A 14,515-nucleotide genomic window follows, 5' to 3' on the forward strand; every position below is an offset into this window, starting at 1 on the left:
GAGGACATAATTGGGACCTTAATGCTATTTTTCCACAGAGCTACATTCACAGCTCTTAAAGAATCTCTGTAGGACCTTAAAAGTGTAAAATCTAATCAGATTTTTTGAACCTGTTATCCCCTTCTCTCTTCTCAGTTTAGCCCCTAGCTACTGCCTGTCTGCAATGATACACGGAGGGGAGGTAAAGGCAGGAGGACCACAATACCCACTCAGGGACGAGCTGCCAGAAACCCTGAAACACAATCCTCTCTCAGACCAAAGCAGCGGGTGTTTTTAGCTCTATTGTGTCACTGGGACCAGCACACAGGTCATCTGGGGAGAGTAAGTTTTAGGTGGTGGTTTAAGTTTAGGAGTCCCAGAGTCGAGCTCGCTGTCTTGGACTCCTAATGCTAGTAATGATACTGCCCTCAAGTGGATGCTGCAGCCATTAGTACTGCAACACCTTAATCTGATGGGACAAAATTAGAATGATGAAAAGGGGTGATAAAATCTTAAATGTTCTTGGCTACTTTAGTTATGGTAGCTAGTGTGACTCTAACAACTCTTTCCAGTTCTCTTGGCTCGGGCTTCATGCCAAACTTTTTCCATAAGTTGTTTTTCTATTAGGACGCTGTGCTTGGCATTTCATGAAGGGAACAGAAGTGGAAGCCCTGAGCTGCAGCTGCAGCAGCAGCACCCGTCCACAGGGCTGGAGAATGACACAGGCGTGCAGATTGTCACTGTTAAAGGTCCTAATTGCCTGAAACCTTTCAGCTTCAAAGCCGGGCCCCTTCTTGTGTGGCAGAAGTGCCGCTGCGCTCCCCTCTGAGATGGAAAGGTCGATTGCATCTGTGGCATTTAAGAGGAGAGAGTCTGAGGACTGCTTTTTGTGTGGTCCGCTGTTCCTCTCTTCCTCCTCCTCCTCCTCCTCCTCCTCCTCCTCCTCCCCCTCCCCTTCATTCTTCTCCGTTCTGCTCTGTGTTTCAAAGACCTGCTGCCTCACGACTTGTCAGAATCCTCCCCTTTAAACAGTAAGCAAAAATAGAAGCTAATGATTGAAGTTCCATTCCATAAACTTGTGGTCACAGTGTGGAATAACAAGGCTGTTGCATGTGTTGCATTCATACACATGGGAGCGATTGAGAACATTCTGCTTCTAGTTTCTGCCCAGTCAAAAGAATTATGGATTGCCTTGTTTATATATTCAAACAATGCTGTCACTTCATCTTATAATACAGCTTCTCTCCTGAAATTCAGGTTTTTGCAGCATAAAGTTAAAAGTTTTTTTTGACAGTTCCTGAATGCATCATAAATGATTTAAAGTGAAGCTAACATTGGATTTAATTAAAATTAAAATTGATTTATTAGTTGTCAAAAAAATGAACCGTTTGCACTGACAAGATTCTGTGAAAAAATTCTGCATTGTTCAGTACAACTAGTTGGTCATGATTGACTTACCTGTGGCCTGCAGTCTCATGGCAAAAATTGGGTGAATATGAAAATTTGAAAACAAGGCCATGGTTCTCGATCAGAAAAAAGATGGCTTGTCCTCTCTGGGTGGGAGGAGAGCTCCTGCCCCAAGTGGAGGAGTTTGTGTATCTCGGGGTCTTGTTCACAGGTGAGGGAAAAATGGAGCGGGAGAGTGACCGGCAGATTGGTGCAGCTTGGGCAGTAATGTGGTCGCTGTGCCGGTCTGTCGTGGTGACCTGGCCCTGGATAAACAGGTGAAATGGATGGATGGATCAAAACATCATCATTTACAAAATCAATTAAAGAGATCTATTTTATTTGTGATCTATGGGTTCCTTGTGCTTGTAGCCATGATGTAGCACATGTGAATGTCTAAAATATAAAACTTTAAATTTAAGGCCTTAAAAAGTCTTAAAATGACCAGATTTTCACCCAAACATCTTGTAATCTTGTCATGTCTTAATTTTTCAATTTTTTTTTGTTCATTCCCAAGAAGTGTTGGCCTTGCTGTAAAAAGCCTTCAGCGGGCACAAGCTATCACCCAGTTTTGTATATCACCCCCGCCGCCCTCACCTTTGTCAGCGCCTCGTCCCTCCAGACTCCAGCACAGTGTCACTACCACTTCGACTAACGACCTACATACCTAACGAGCTACATTTCTTCACTCAATTACAAAGCATCTGTCATTTCACAGTAGTACTGATATTAGCAGCATCTTGTTTCGGGTGTTGCATCGTGTTGGTCTAAAATTTTATTCACAATGGTCTTGAAAGGTCTTAAAAAGGTCTTAAATTTAACTTACTAAAACCTGCAAGAACCCTGTGACTGGCAAAGTCTCCTAACCTCGCTTTTGACTGGCATCCAGCTGTTCAAATATTGTTTACTGTCAGTCTTTCTATTTTTTTTTTAATAATATCCATCAAGAGGAACTACATAGGCCACCGAGGGATTGGATGTGTCAGTAATGGATGCAGCAGACGCTCTGCTGTCAGTGGAGAAAAAAAAGGTCTTCAAAAATGTAAATGTGTCACTTTCCCGTTCAATACTACAAGTGATAGTCCTCCCACTAATGTGAATAAATGATGATACGTTTGGCTGGTAAATCCTTTAAGTGCAGATTTGTGGCAGTTAATCATTATGAAGTGGAAAGTGAGGTTCCCTCGTCTAATAATAATAAAGTGAATCTCGTAAAAAAGCGGGCCCTCTTGAAAATAAAAGTGAAATACCCTCCTGCTGACTGCACTTAGGCTTTGGCACATGCTCGATGTCTGCCTGTGGAACATTTGAAGATTAAATCCACATTGTAAACAGGTGAGGAGCTCAAGTAGGACCATCAATCAGGGTTGCGGTTTTTTGGTTTAAAGGCTCTGTTACAGTTAAGGTTGTCCAAAATTGCCTGTTGCGTTTGTCTAGGTGAGAAACATTCAGCCCCGAGCAAACAGCCACTTATACTGGAAAAGACAGGAGACAGTGGAAAAACGGTCTCAGTCAACACTGTGATGATGATGATGATGATGATGATGAAGATCTGGAGACATGCAAATCCTCCTGGATCACGTTCCACCTCTTTGTGTGTCCCAACACATGTAATCCCTCTTGTGGATGTTTGCGTGCCCAAAACAATGAGGCAGCTCATTAAGAGAGCTCTGGATTGGTTCTGGTGGAAAGAGGAGAGCTGAAGGCATCGCCGCCAACAGCAGCTAAGCCCGGGTCACGAGAGGTGTCAGTCAAGACCTCCAGAAGCCGGCCGTGGCTTTTCAATCACTATATAGATTTCAGCCTGAGAGGCTCGATATGCAAATAGGCCTCACAGTTTGTTGTTGTTCAGTAACTTGACTCTTTTTTTCTCCCTCAAACCACATTTGAAGTCTTGAGTGGCAGTTGTGACTACTTAAAGCTGTGCCACGAGTCAATGAAGAACTAAAGTCGTATTTGTGTTCCACTGTGCAAGCAACTACTTGATTTAATAATGCTGCTTTATGAAGCATGATTCATATTTCAAAGGCAGCATATCTGGAGTGGGAATAATTCAGCGCCGGGACTTAGACAGGCCTCAAACTTTGATCCTCCTTGGTGATCTCGACTTACTTTTTTTGGTTTCTTTTTTTTCCCTGCCTATAAGAAAGCAGACCTCTATAATAGAATCATTAGCTGTGGTTTGATGGCTGTTGCTGTCTTCAATATCGTGCTCTCGTGACTTTCCCACGACGGTCGTCGATGTACACGTGGGTGGTAACAGGGTCTGATGATGGTCACATTTATCATCCCCGCAGACTTTTGGCTCCCTCCAAACACATGTAACATCTCGGATAGTTTCCGTGTGAAGATGTAATTGCTTTTAGATAACAAGAGAAGGAATGCTTTCATCTGATAAACAATGAAAAGATGCAATCAGAAGCTTTGATTTGTCGACTGATCGCTGATGAACTGATGCATATTCCTCAGGACAACTTTGTGCCATCAGCTGCTGACTGCTAACAGATGTACTGGCCCATCTCCTCAGTGATCGGGGGCCACAAGAACAATGACTCGTGTGCACAAAATACAAAAAAACACTTTCAATTCAATTGTTTAATCCATTAGTTTAGTCAGTTTTAAGTGTAAGGACTTCATGCTTTGATTTAATCAATGATCCTGCACTCCAGTACCTCTGCTGGTGTGGAAAATCAGTGTCATCTGATTCCACCAAGCCCTCACCCCCTCCCCTCTGCTGGTTCTGATTACAGAGCAGCACCCTGTGAGTTCTGCTGGATCCCAGGTCTCTTGCTCCCATTAACCACGGTCAGGCATGATTCCACGCTCATCGCTCTAACACCTTGTTGCGTTCCTGTGCACAGAGTGCGGCTGTCAGGAGCTGGCCAGGCCAGAGTCGGCCTGTGAGGTCGAGGAAGTACAAAGTGAGAGAAAGCTTATTTTCTGCTCCAGATGTGTTAAACTGCTCACTGTGTAATGCAAAAAAAGAAGAAAAGAAAAAGAGAAGTATTATTGGAAGTCAAAGAAGTCCAAAGATGTGCTAAATGAGATGTTACAAGCCACAAATCACAGGTATTTTGTCATTTCAGAGGGATATAATTTCAATATATTTTCATTTTTCTCTCTCTGGCTGTTAGAGCTTTAAAATCTACGTGAAAAGCCTCCTCAGATTATTTTATTCCACTCTAAGAAAACCTGCCTTTTGAGAGTTGGCTGAGAAAACTGGAAGTGTCAGACTGCTCGGCCCCATTCAGTCCTGTTGTAAAGGCTAATTCTGGATTACAATATTAAACTCCAGTTTTTTGTGACATCATTAGCTGGAAAAGCACAATGTAGTTCATAAAGTTTAACTTAACCAGCCACGGCAGGTTTGGCAGGGGATTATATATGTTGAATGATGATGAAAAGAGAATATTAATTGATTGCTAACAGTTGTTAGCATGGGAGGCTAGCTAGCATAGACGTCACAACAGATACTTCCGTCTGCATGTTAGGAGCTAATCCTGTTCCAGACTCACTTATCTATATATTACTTTATTGTTTATATTTCTGTGGAATGGAAATATATTTTTAAACTATGGACGAAATGACAGTGTACTTGTGTAATCTAATCATATTTTGGTGTAACATTAAGCAGTTTTTGCCTGTAGCATTAAGACATCTGCAAAGGTGCTTTTACATGTGAGTGACCTGTTCTTAAGACATTGGCATATCTCTGTAGTGTCTGAACTGAAACATTGTAATGAACTGCTGCACAGAAGGGGTCTGACCATGCAGCAACCTCCATGGCTGAGAAATGACTTCCATGTGGAAGTGGTAAATTTAAAGAATTTCCCCTCAGGGATAAATAAAGTAATATATGATCTGATTCTGATTCTAAAAAAATTGCATTTCAGCCCGCAGCATCTAGGGGCCGGTTGCAAAAGTGAGACAATATACCTCAGCTTCGCTTGTTTTACACCTCTTTGCCTGTATTTGGAGTTCAGGCGGACTGTGCCAGTATGGCGACTATCAGAGAGAAACCTACCAGTGTTGTCTGACCGTCCTCTCCATAGTTACACAGTGTGCTGCGTAGTTTGTTTTGTTTTTAGTATGACATTAAACTCCTCAAAAGACAAGTGTACATCATGTGAATGCACTGTGAGGATATAAAAAAGGTTTGTGCGTGCCAACAACCTCTACTTTATGTTTATAGGTTTCTGATGTGTTCAAAAGCTTATGCATGTGCTGTAGCTTACAAAAAATGTAAATGCACTGGTGGCTATTTAAATGCATACTGTATTACAAGTATGTAAACCGTACTTTCCAGATCTGTGCACGAAGCTAAATCTCTCCCAGGCCTTTGTTTCTTCTCCTCTGTGTGGTACAAGCTGCATTTTGTTCATATTTGCTCCCTTGTGCTTGCTGCAACTTCAAAAGCCATATTAAAGTTCAATTTCTGAAAAACAAGATGCAGGTAGAGCATGAAACATAAATCTATGTGAAGGACCATGCCACCAGCTCCTTGAACTTCAGTTCCTTTGAAAAAAAGGTCACTCTAAGTCGTCATCCAGAAGCTAAATCAAAGTGAGGAGCCAGTGTAGTCTGAGGAATGAAGTCAGGGGAGTTAAAACCATTAAACGTGCACTGTGCAGGCGGCCCGCACAGGGAAAGAGAAGAAGAAGAAAGTGATGCAGACTAGGAGAGGAAAGCAAAGCAACCACAACAGTGAAGCTGAATGTATGGCCTCCCTTTGTCTTCACATGTGGGTTATAGAGTAGATCTGTCCAATGTCATGCACCATGAATCTCAAAGTAGCTCTTTATTGCCTCCACAAGCTTCAGATGACTTTTAATTTGTAAAAAAGGAAAGTTTAATTCTGCTCCCCCCCTTTTCGGAAAATTGCTTCCGTCTGCTGATTGAACAAGCTGTAAAATAACGTGGGAGTAATCTGCCGCCAGAATCAGTCATTCTAACTATCATGATTAAAATGTGAATTCACATTCAGCTCATGCAGTGTTTATTTGACCTTGCAGCGAACTCACACGGGGACGTTCTCACTAATCCTGACAGTAAACTTTGTATTTTTTTTTTTAGCTCAGATTGAAATCAAGCCATCAGTGTTGTCAGTCCTTCCTAACAGGTCTGTTTCTGTGGAGGAACTTGGGCACTTTGTTTCCCTCTGGTTTGGACCCAGAATGGTTTGGATGACTCAAACCCGAGCCGTGACTCTGGAGAGAAACAGATGAAAGTGTGCTTTGACGTCTTCATTTGTTACTCATTCACTATCGTGTCTTTGTGTAATTTTATGTCCTCTGTATCCTCTCTTTCACGCTCTCTCTCTCTCTCTCTCTCTCTCTCTCTCTCTCTCAGGACGCTGGTCGTTGGGAGGGGTCCGTGTCCAGGGTCGCTGATATTGCGTCAGCTTTGATCCGGGAGAGGAGCCCTGCCCTGGTGGGACAGCTTCTGCAGGCATGAGGGGAAGCAGCACCAGCAGAACGTCCCTTATATAATGACCTATGAACACTGCTGGGATGATGACTTTCTCTGACTTTTTAGTCCCAAAGATGTGGAAGAATCCTACATTTCCCACAGTGCATCTGCAGTAAGATGTATTGTTCAGTGCTGCCTGTGTGGTACATAATGATAACATAATCTGTTGTTACCTCATCACATCACTCCATCAACCACTCCACTGTTTTTCACTGATGAAGAGCTGTATGAGATGTTAGGACAGAAAAATATTATTAATATTACACAGCTGTTTTTTCTTTGTTGGTTTTGACTGTATTTCACCTAGGGCCCTTCACTACAGTCTGAAATGTAAATGTGGCATCAACTTCTATGCTACATGATTGGTCATGAAAAACTCTAATGTGGTCTTACTGTACATTGTGATGATTGAAATGTTACAGTTTCATACGAGCACTTTTGAAGCTCAGTCTGGAGGCTATCGCAGTCACCATAGTCCACCTGGTTGATCCAAATACGGGCAAAGAGGTGGAGCTGAGGTACTTTATAAGCATTAAGAATTACCTTAAATAATGCAGTGTTTACATAATTAAAATGTTGGAGTTGTCACATGATGTTTATTTCTGCAGACAATTTAACATAGAGGATTATGCAATCATTTTTTTGACCCAGCATTAAGTGGCCATTAGAGGAACTGCAGTTTTCAGCATGCTGGACTTCTTAGCTACAGATGTTGCTGCTTGATGTTTACCAATCTGTGGCTGCGGGATAAATGGCAAAAAAAAGCTTGTTGCTAAAGTGAGAAGTTTACCCAGTAACATGTTGTGTAAGGGTCTGTTCTAACCCAAACCACATAAGCAGTACTCAAAGGAAAACAGACTGTGGGACAACAGACCTTCAAATGTCTCATTTATCGCCCACCCCTTTAATTCAAGCCTGTGTGTGGACGTTGACAGCCGTTTTTACTCACTGCATCATTGTCAGAGTTACTTTGTGTGTTGTCAATCTTCTGCTTTAGTTTATGGAAATTCTTGATATCTACCTGTTGTGTTGGTTATACGTGAGGACACATTGGCATATACCATAAATAATAACTTAAAAAGAATAAATCAGTCCGCTGAAATGACACTTCCAGTAGAAGAGAATGGACTGACATGTCCAGCTGTTGATAATACACATCTGTTGTGTTAGCCGCGGGGTGGCGAACGTGTGGCTGTATTGCAGACTGTGTGTGTGTGTGTTCATGGTAATGACAGAGCATGTCATCACCCCAGTTGCTCACTGATGTGTTTTTAATAGTTTCTGGACAACAACAGAGCTCTGCGGCACCGACCAATAAGACATGTCAAACTTTGGCTGCGCAGGCGACACGAGTTAGATCACTTCACGGCTGTTTGGCATCTTTTTAATCTGAGTGATTACGGCCGCCGCTGTCACAGACCTGCTTTAACAGGCTACATCACGTTGACGTATTACTGTGGAAATTTGAATTGCGCTTTGTGTGCCAGAAAAACTGGGTGTAAAAAACCACAGAATGAAGCTGTTCATGACTGAAAGACCATTATTAGGGTGCTTATATATTATTATTTTTTAACACTTTTCCAACGATAAATGTGACATAATAAAGATCTTTTTCATATTTTGAGGCTTACAGTGTTTGTCAGATCACAGCTTCAGCTTTGTGTTTTCATTAGTTCTTAATTGTCCAGCTTTTACAGCAACTATCATGTTCATGTATCATGCTTTAATTGATCCTTTTGGGGGGGGGGGTCACTAACTTTGTTTGTTGTTGTGGTCACTAAGGACGGTTTCCACGGAGACAAAGCATATGTAGATGGCAATATGTGTTATATGAGATGAGTAGTAGTAGTAGTATTATGAATGGCTCTGTCACCTAGCAACTATGAAAACTGCAGAATGCCTACACTAATAAAAGCGTAGTTAGGAAAAAATAGTTATGGAAGAAAAGTTGCTGTTAAAAAATTTATTTGTATTTATTTTTTGCAATGAGACTGATTCATACATTACAAAAAACAGCAGGAGAGGATAACAGCCACTGTTTTGTTACAGTCACAGTGCGGAAAGTATTCAGACCCACTTACATTTTTCACTCTTTGTTATATTGCAGCCATTTGCTAAAATGAGTTCTTTTTTCTTCATTAATGTGCACACAGCGCCCCATATTGACAGAAAAACACAGACTTGTTGACTTTTGTGCAGATGCATTAAAAAAGAAAAGTGAAACATCACATGGTCCTCAGTATCAGAGCCTTTGCTGTGACTCATATATTTACCTCAGGTGCGTCCATTTCTTCTGATCATCCTTCAGACGGTTCTACACCTTCATCTGAGTCCAGCTGTGTGTGATGATACTGATTGGACTTGATGAGGACAGACACACACCTGTCTGTATAAGACCTTACAGCTCACAGTGCATGTTAGAGCAATGAGGGTCATGAGGTCAGAGGACCTGCCTGAAGAGCTCAGAGACAGAATTATGGCACAGATCTGGCCAAGGTTACAAAATAATTCTGCTGCACTTAAGGTTCCTAAGAGCACAGTGGCCTCCATGATCCTTACATGGAAGACGTTTGAGTAAAGTTGTAGAAAGTCAACCATCCATGTAAAGTTAATGACAATAATAAAACGGGCCCACTCAGAGGAACTGCAGAGTTGAGTGATAATTTGGCCGTTCATATATGAACTGTATCAACTGCAAGTCGGCTTCTGACCTCTGACCTTCAGTGTGAAACGTCTCACAGTTCCTCTGGTAGTCCTCAATCATAGGTTATAAATTCTGACCTCTAGTGCTGCATAGGCTGCATGGGCATGTGATCAGTAACACACATTTTTGTTCTCTTACCTGGCAGCAATGAAGAAGTCTGAAGTGAATTAGACTCTGGGAGTCATCCTCAGGCGTCCAGAAAACATCAACAACTCCTTAAACAGTGTTGATGCTGAAGCATTCCTAGGATTGCCACAAAGGCCTGCGTGCTTCCCAAACACCTCTCACACATCCAGGCCATCTCCGGTTTCCTGCCTTACTCTGCAGCATGCTGGAATTCCAGCTGTTGATAGAGGGCCGCCTGAGGCCAGAGAAGCACCGTCCTCATGTTCAGATTCCTGTCCTCAGAACACGGACTTATATTTCGTGGACTTCTGTGAAGAGACTAACACACAGTGACGTGATGAGGGCTGCAGAGCTACCAGCGATGTAAAAAACACACACAGTGAAACCCAGTAAACATCTGTACAGCTGGTGTGATGGTCATATTTATTCATTTGGGGCTTTGATGGTGAAAGTGGAGAGTGCTTTAAAAACCTGTGTGATTAACATAATAACGTCACAGGGTTACAGCGTGAACTGTAACATACTGTCTTGTGTCTTTTCTTTCTGACACAACCGATTTCTCACAGACTTTTATTTTGCTGGCAAGCTAATGTAAGAAGACAGATGCAGGCTTGGGGGCAGTAAGCATGCTAACATCAGCTAACATTGAAATCCATGCAGTTTAGCTGAATTATAGCTAGCTTGCTAAGTTTATGTTGCTCGCCTGTTGATGATATCAACAACTTATGACATCAGCCTGTGGAAGTGTTCAAAATTGCAGTTCACCCCGCAGCCTGTAGGGGCTGGCTTCAAAAGTAATGTCAATCCACATAGACTCCCATGTCAAAATAGCTGACAGTACAGCAGAAGTAAGCATGTTTATGGCCTGGTCCTGTTTTGGTGTCTTTATTGAAAAGTCACATTTTTTGTGTCTGTATTGGGAGTTTCGGTGGACTGTGGCACTGCCAACATGGCAACTATTGAAGCCAACTATTCAGAAACCTGCAGGTGATGTCATGGAAGCTTCATCCTAGTTACAGTATACTGCTGTCGCCATCTTGGCCTAGTTAATATTCTTTTATATTTTATTTATGTATAAATAGATTTTGAGCAATGCTTGTTAGAAATGTATCTTACCACAATCCAAATGTACACTACCGTTCAAAGGTTTGGGGTCACCAGGCAGTTCTGCTGTGCTAACATCATTTCACAGTTTTCTAATCATCATTGAGCCTTTTTAACACATTAGCTAACACAATGTAGCATTAGAACACAGGAGTGATGGCTGCTGGAAAAGTGCCTCTGTATACCTTTATATATATTCCATTAAAAACCAGCCTTTTCTAACTAAAATAGTCATTTACCACATTAACAATGTCTAGACTGTATGTCTGATTACTGTAATGTTATCTTCATTGAAAAAAAAAAAACATTTGTTTTAAAGAATAAAGACATTTCCAAGTGACCCCAAACCTTTGAACAGTAGTGTACATCAGTAGGTGGATTGTAAAGACCAGGATGGGATATTTAGCACCATTTCACAGCACTTCAGTTTCTATGTCTTTGCTCTGACAGCAGAGGGCACAGGTTTCCCTTTAAAAATGCATTTCATTTTATTAATATGTGTTTCTTTTTAAGACACACCACCATTTTCCCTAACCCCAACTAAAACTTTACAAGTGAAAACCATGGAGTTAAAGGTGAATGTAATGCGCAGACTCCTGGGTTAAAGTCTGCAGTGTTATATGACCACCACCATCTGCACTCTGCCTCTTTAACTGATCTTTGTTGCTTTATCATTCCATTATCGAGTGATGTGTCAGGTGACATCAGCCACACCATCACCAGTGTTTTGTATTTTTTGCCATAGAAAAAAAAATGGCATGAAATAATAGCACCTTAAAAAGGGAGCTTACTCATTACACAGACAGATGGCGCCAAATGTGGTGTAGTTAATGCACAAAGATTGTCTGTGCATTAACAATAAAAGTGAATAAAAATAAATTGAATTGATGTCATGATGCAGAATGAATCCATGTGGATGATGTAAAGAAGGTGTGAGGAACTACATGTGTTTGCCTACAGCGGCATCTGCTGGACGGGCTGGTGTACTTTTTGGAAAACTCAGTGTGGTTTGTTAAATCATTTGGCAGCCATGTTGGATTTACAACATGTACCTGTCACTGCAGGGGTTGGTAGAACTCCCTACAGTCCGTTTTGATTTATTATTTATTTTTAATTTTTTCATCAGAACACGAAGATTCTCAGTCATCCAGGTCATAATACCCAGGATATTCATTTTAAAACTTTACTTTCACAGAGGGAAATAAGTCCCATGTGTCATCTTTACTTCTATAAGTAAAGTATATATATATATATATATATATATATGTATATATATATATATATATATGTATATATATATATATATATATATATATATATATATATATATATATATATATATATATAGACATATATATTTATATATATATATATAAAGACCTAAAAGCCCTGATCGTCTACAAAGTGCCTCACATGTATTTGTATAACTGAGAACAAAAGACATCCACCTCTGTTTTATTATCCGTCATGCTCCAAATGCAAGCCGAGTTAGTTTAATGCTAACCAGAGCTGCAAGCTTCGTCTGATCGTCTTTAAATTTGTGCTGCAACAAGTATGACTGGGCAAGACCTCGGCGTCACCCACAAACCAGCCAGTCGGCAGCTCTGATTGTGACCTTGGTATTATAATAGAGCTCATCCTGTGCACACATATAGACCCGTCTCATCACATCATAGGACTGTGAAGGGTTAACTCCAGGTGTCCAACAATAGACATGCTGAGAGAAACCACAAGAAAGCTCCTCTTCCTGGAGACTAGACAACAAACAGAGAGAGAGGGGGGTGAGAGTGAGAGGAGCAGGCTGAGAATGAGGAGGTTGGACAGGTCAGGGAGCTGCACAAGATCCAACGACAACTGCAGTAAAGCAGACGTGAGTACAGAGGATGCTGCCCTCACTGCTGACCTGCTGTATAATACATCATACCTAAAGTATTTAAAGTCTCCTTAACGTCTGTGGACAACAGTGCCCCCTGGTGGAGATTACATCTAATTTCATGGTGGATGCATAACATTATAGTACCACAGAACACAACCAACTGCACACAAGCTTGATGCTACACACACACACACACATATATATTGTGTTTATTGAATTTATGGAATTTATAAATATACATTTATATACATTTTCGACTTAAATTCCATAAATTTGATTGAATTAATGATAATAATAATAATTGTATATCACAGGTTTGAAAATTAGCAGAAAGAAAAAAGTAACAAAAAATAAATAAGTAATAAATAAACCAGTAATATAATTTAATTTTAGGATTTTCGCTACAGCTTTTAAAGACATCAGTGAAAAGTGTTGTGGTTGGAAAACAAACAGCAGTGACAGCTGATGACAGGAGCTCAGCTCTGTGTGGGAGTATCTTCCATTCAGTGTTGTGTGTTTCTGTTGTTGTTACTGTTCAACAGTAGAAATTGGCACATTTCACTCTATTGTGTTTATTTTATTGTCTTCTGCGGCCCCCGTACCCGCTCCCACATATTTCCTCCATCCTTTTGAGCTCCTGAGGGCCAAATGAATTCCACATTTCTCCCCCTCGGAGCTGTCACAGCTCCACGCACAGCTGAGGCTCGCCTTAAAAAATGAGACTCAGCAGGACGCTGGATCCCTCGCTGACAGCTTCGTCTGAAACAACCTGCTGGGAATGGAGATTCAGTCCGTCCGTCAGTCGGTGTCAGAACTTCATCTGACGCCCTGTGCCGCCAAAATGTGGATGGGCCCCGGGGCCCCTGTGTTGGTGCTGTGGCAAACCGCAACTGTGTGGTGAGCAACCTGCTGTTGAGTGGCAATGTTGTGAAGATCTGCCACAGCTCGTTGCAAATGAAGGGCTGCATTCAGTAGCCTGAAATCTAAGTTTTTCTTTGCCACAGAGGTAATGCCTGGACTCAGATCCAGAGCAGGATTTATACACTGCAGTGAGTCATGTCCTACATTATTATTAGGTGGGCAATCACTCAAAGCCTGTACTTCAATAAACGTAGGAATGCCTCAAAGGAAAAAAGAGCTCCTTTACTTGTAAATCTTAGCTTACAGTAAAGAAATATCAGCAGTAAAACGTGCTTGAAAGTCTTCTGTCACTTTATATTTTTTCCTTTCGCATGCAGTGTGAGGAGAGAGGAAAAAAGGTGAGGTCCAAACGATTTAATGATTTAGGCTGGAACACGTTAGCAAGTTTGAAATTTGTGCGTAAAGTTGTCCACTAGAGGGCAGAAAATGCCAAAAAAAACAGCTGTTTAGAATACTCAATTCAATTTTTTTGGCCACTAGAGGGCAGTATATGCCAAAAACACATGTTTACAGTACAAAAAGCCAGAGACCTTCACCTACAAAGTGAATCGCCATTTTTACTAGCTACCATGGAGATGTTTTTGTGAAGTAAGTGGGCGATGAACCAATCTGACATGCACTATACTGACATGGCCACAAGAGGGCACTATTTTGAAAAAAGCACCTCAAATCTGTTTTATAACTGTGATTAAAAGCCTTCTTGGCCTTCTTGGCATCCTTGTTTTTGTTTTTACCTGATGACTTGATTGACCACGAGTAAAGGCCACAATTTTTTCACCTTCACATTCCATATTTGGTCGAGCAGCTCCGAATAAAATATATCTGGCTCTTTAGATGTTGTTTTCCTCACACTAGCTAATTGCTAACATTTCTTGGGGGGCACTGAAATT

At 41.3% G+C, this 14,515-nt stretch overlaps 1 protein-coding gene across 1 annotated transcript in view; it reads left to right on the plus strand.

The window, feature by feature from the left end:
• crppa (CDP-L-ribitol pyrophosphorylase A) overlaps positions 1-8,499 on the plus strand; it is a 43,785-nt gene extending 35,286 nt beyond the window's left edge. Inside the window, exon 10 of the mRNA XM_028426396.1 lies at positions 6,775-8,499. Within this exon, the coding sequence (XP_028282197.1) occupies positions 6,775-6,879 (105 nt within the window). The 3' untranslated portion in view covers positions 6,880-8,499. The remainder of the gene's footprint in view (positions 1-6,774) is intronic.
• The last annotated feature ends 6,016 nt before the right edge of the window (positions 8,500-14,515 follow it).

The sequence above is a fragment of the Parambassis ranga genome, chromosome 16, assembly GCF_900634625.1.
Source record: "Parambassis ranga chromosome 16, fParRan2.1, whole genome shotgun sequence".
NCBI classification, from domain to species: domain Eukaryota; kingdom Metazoa; phylum Chordata; class Actinopteri; family Ambassidae; genus Parambassis; species Parambassis ranga.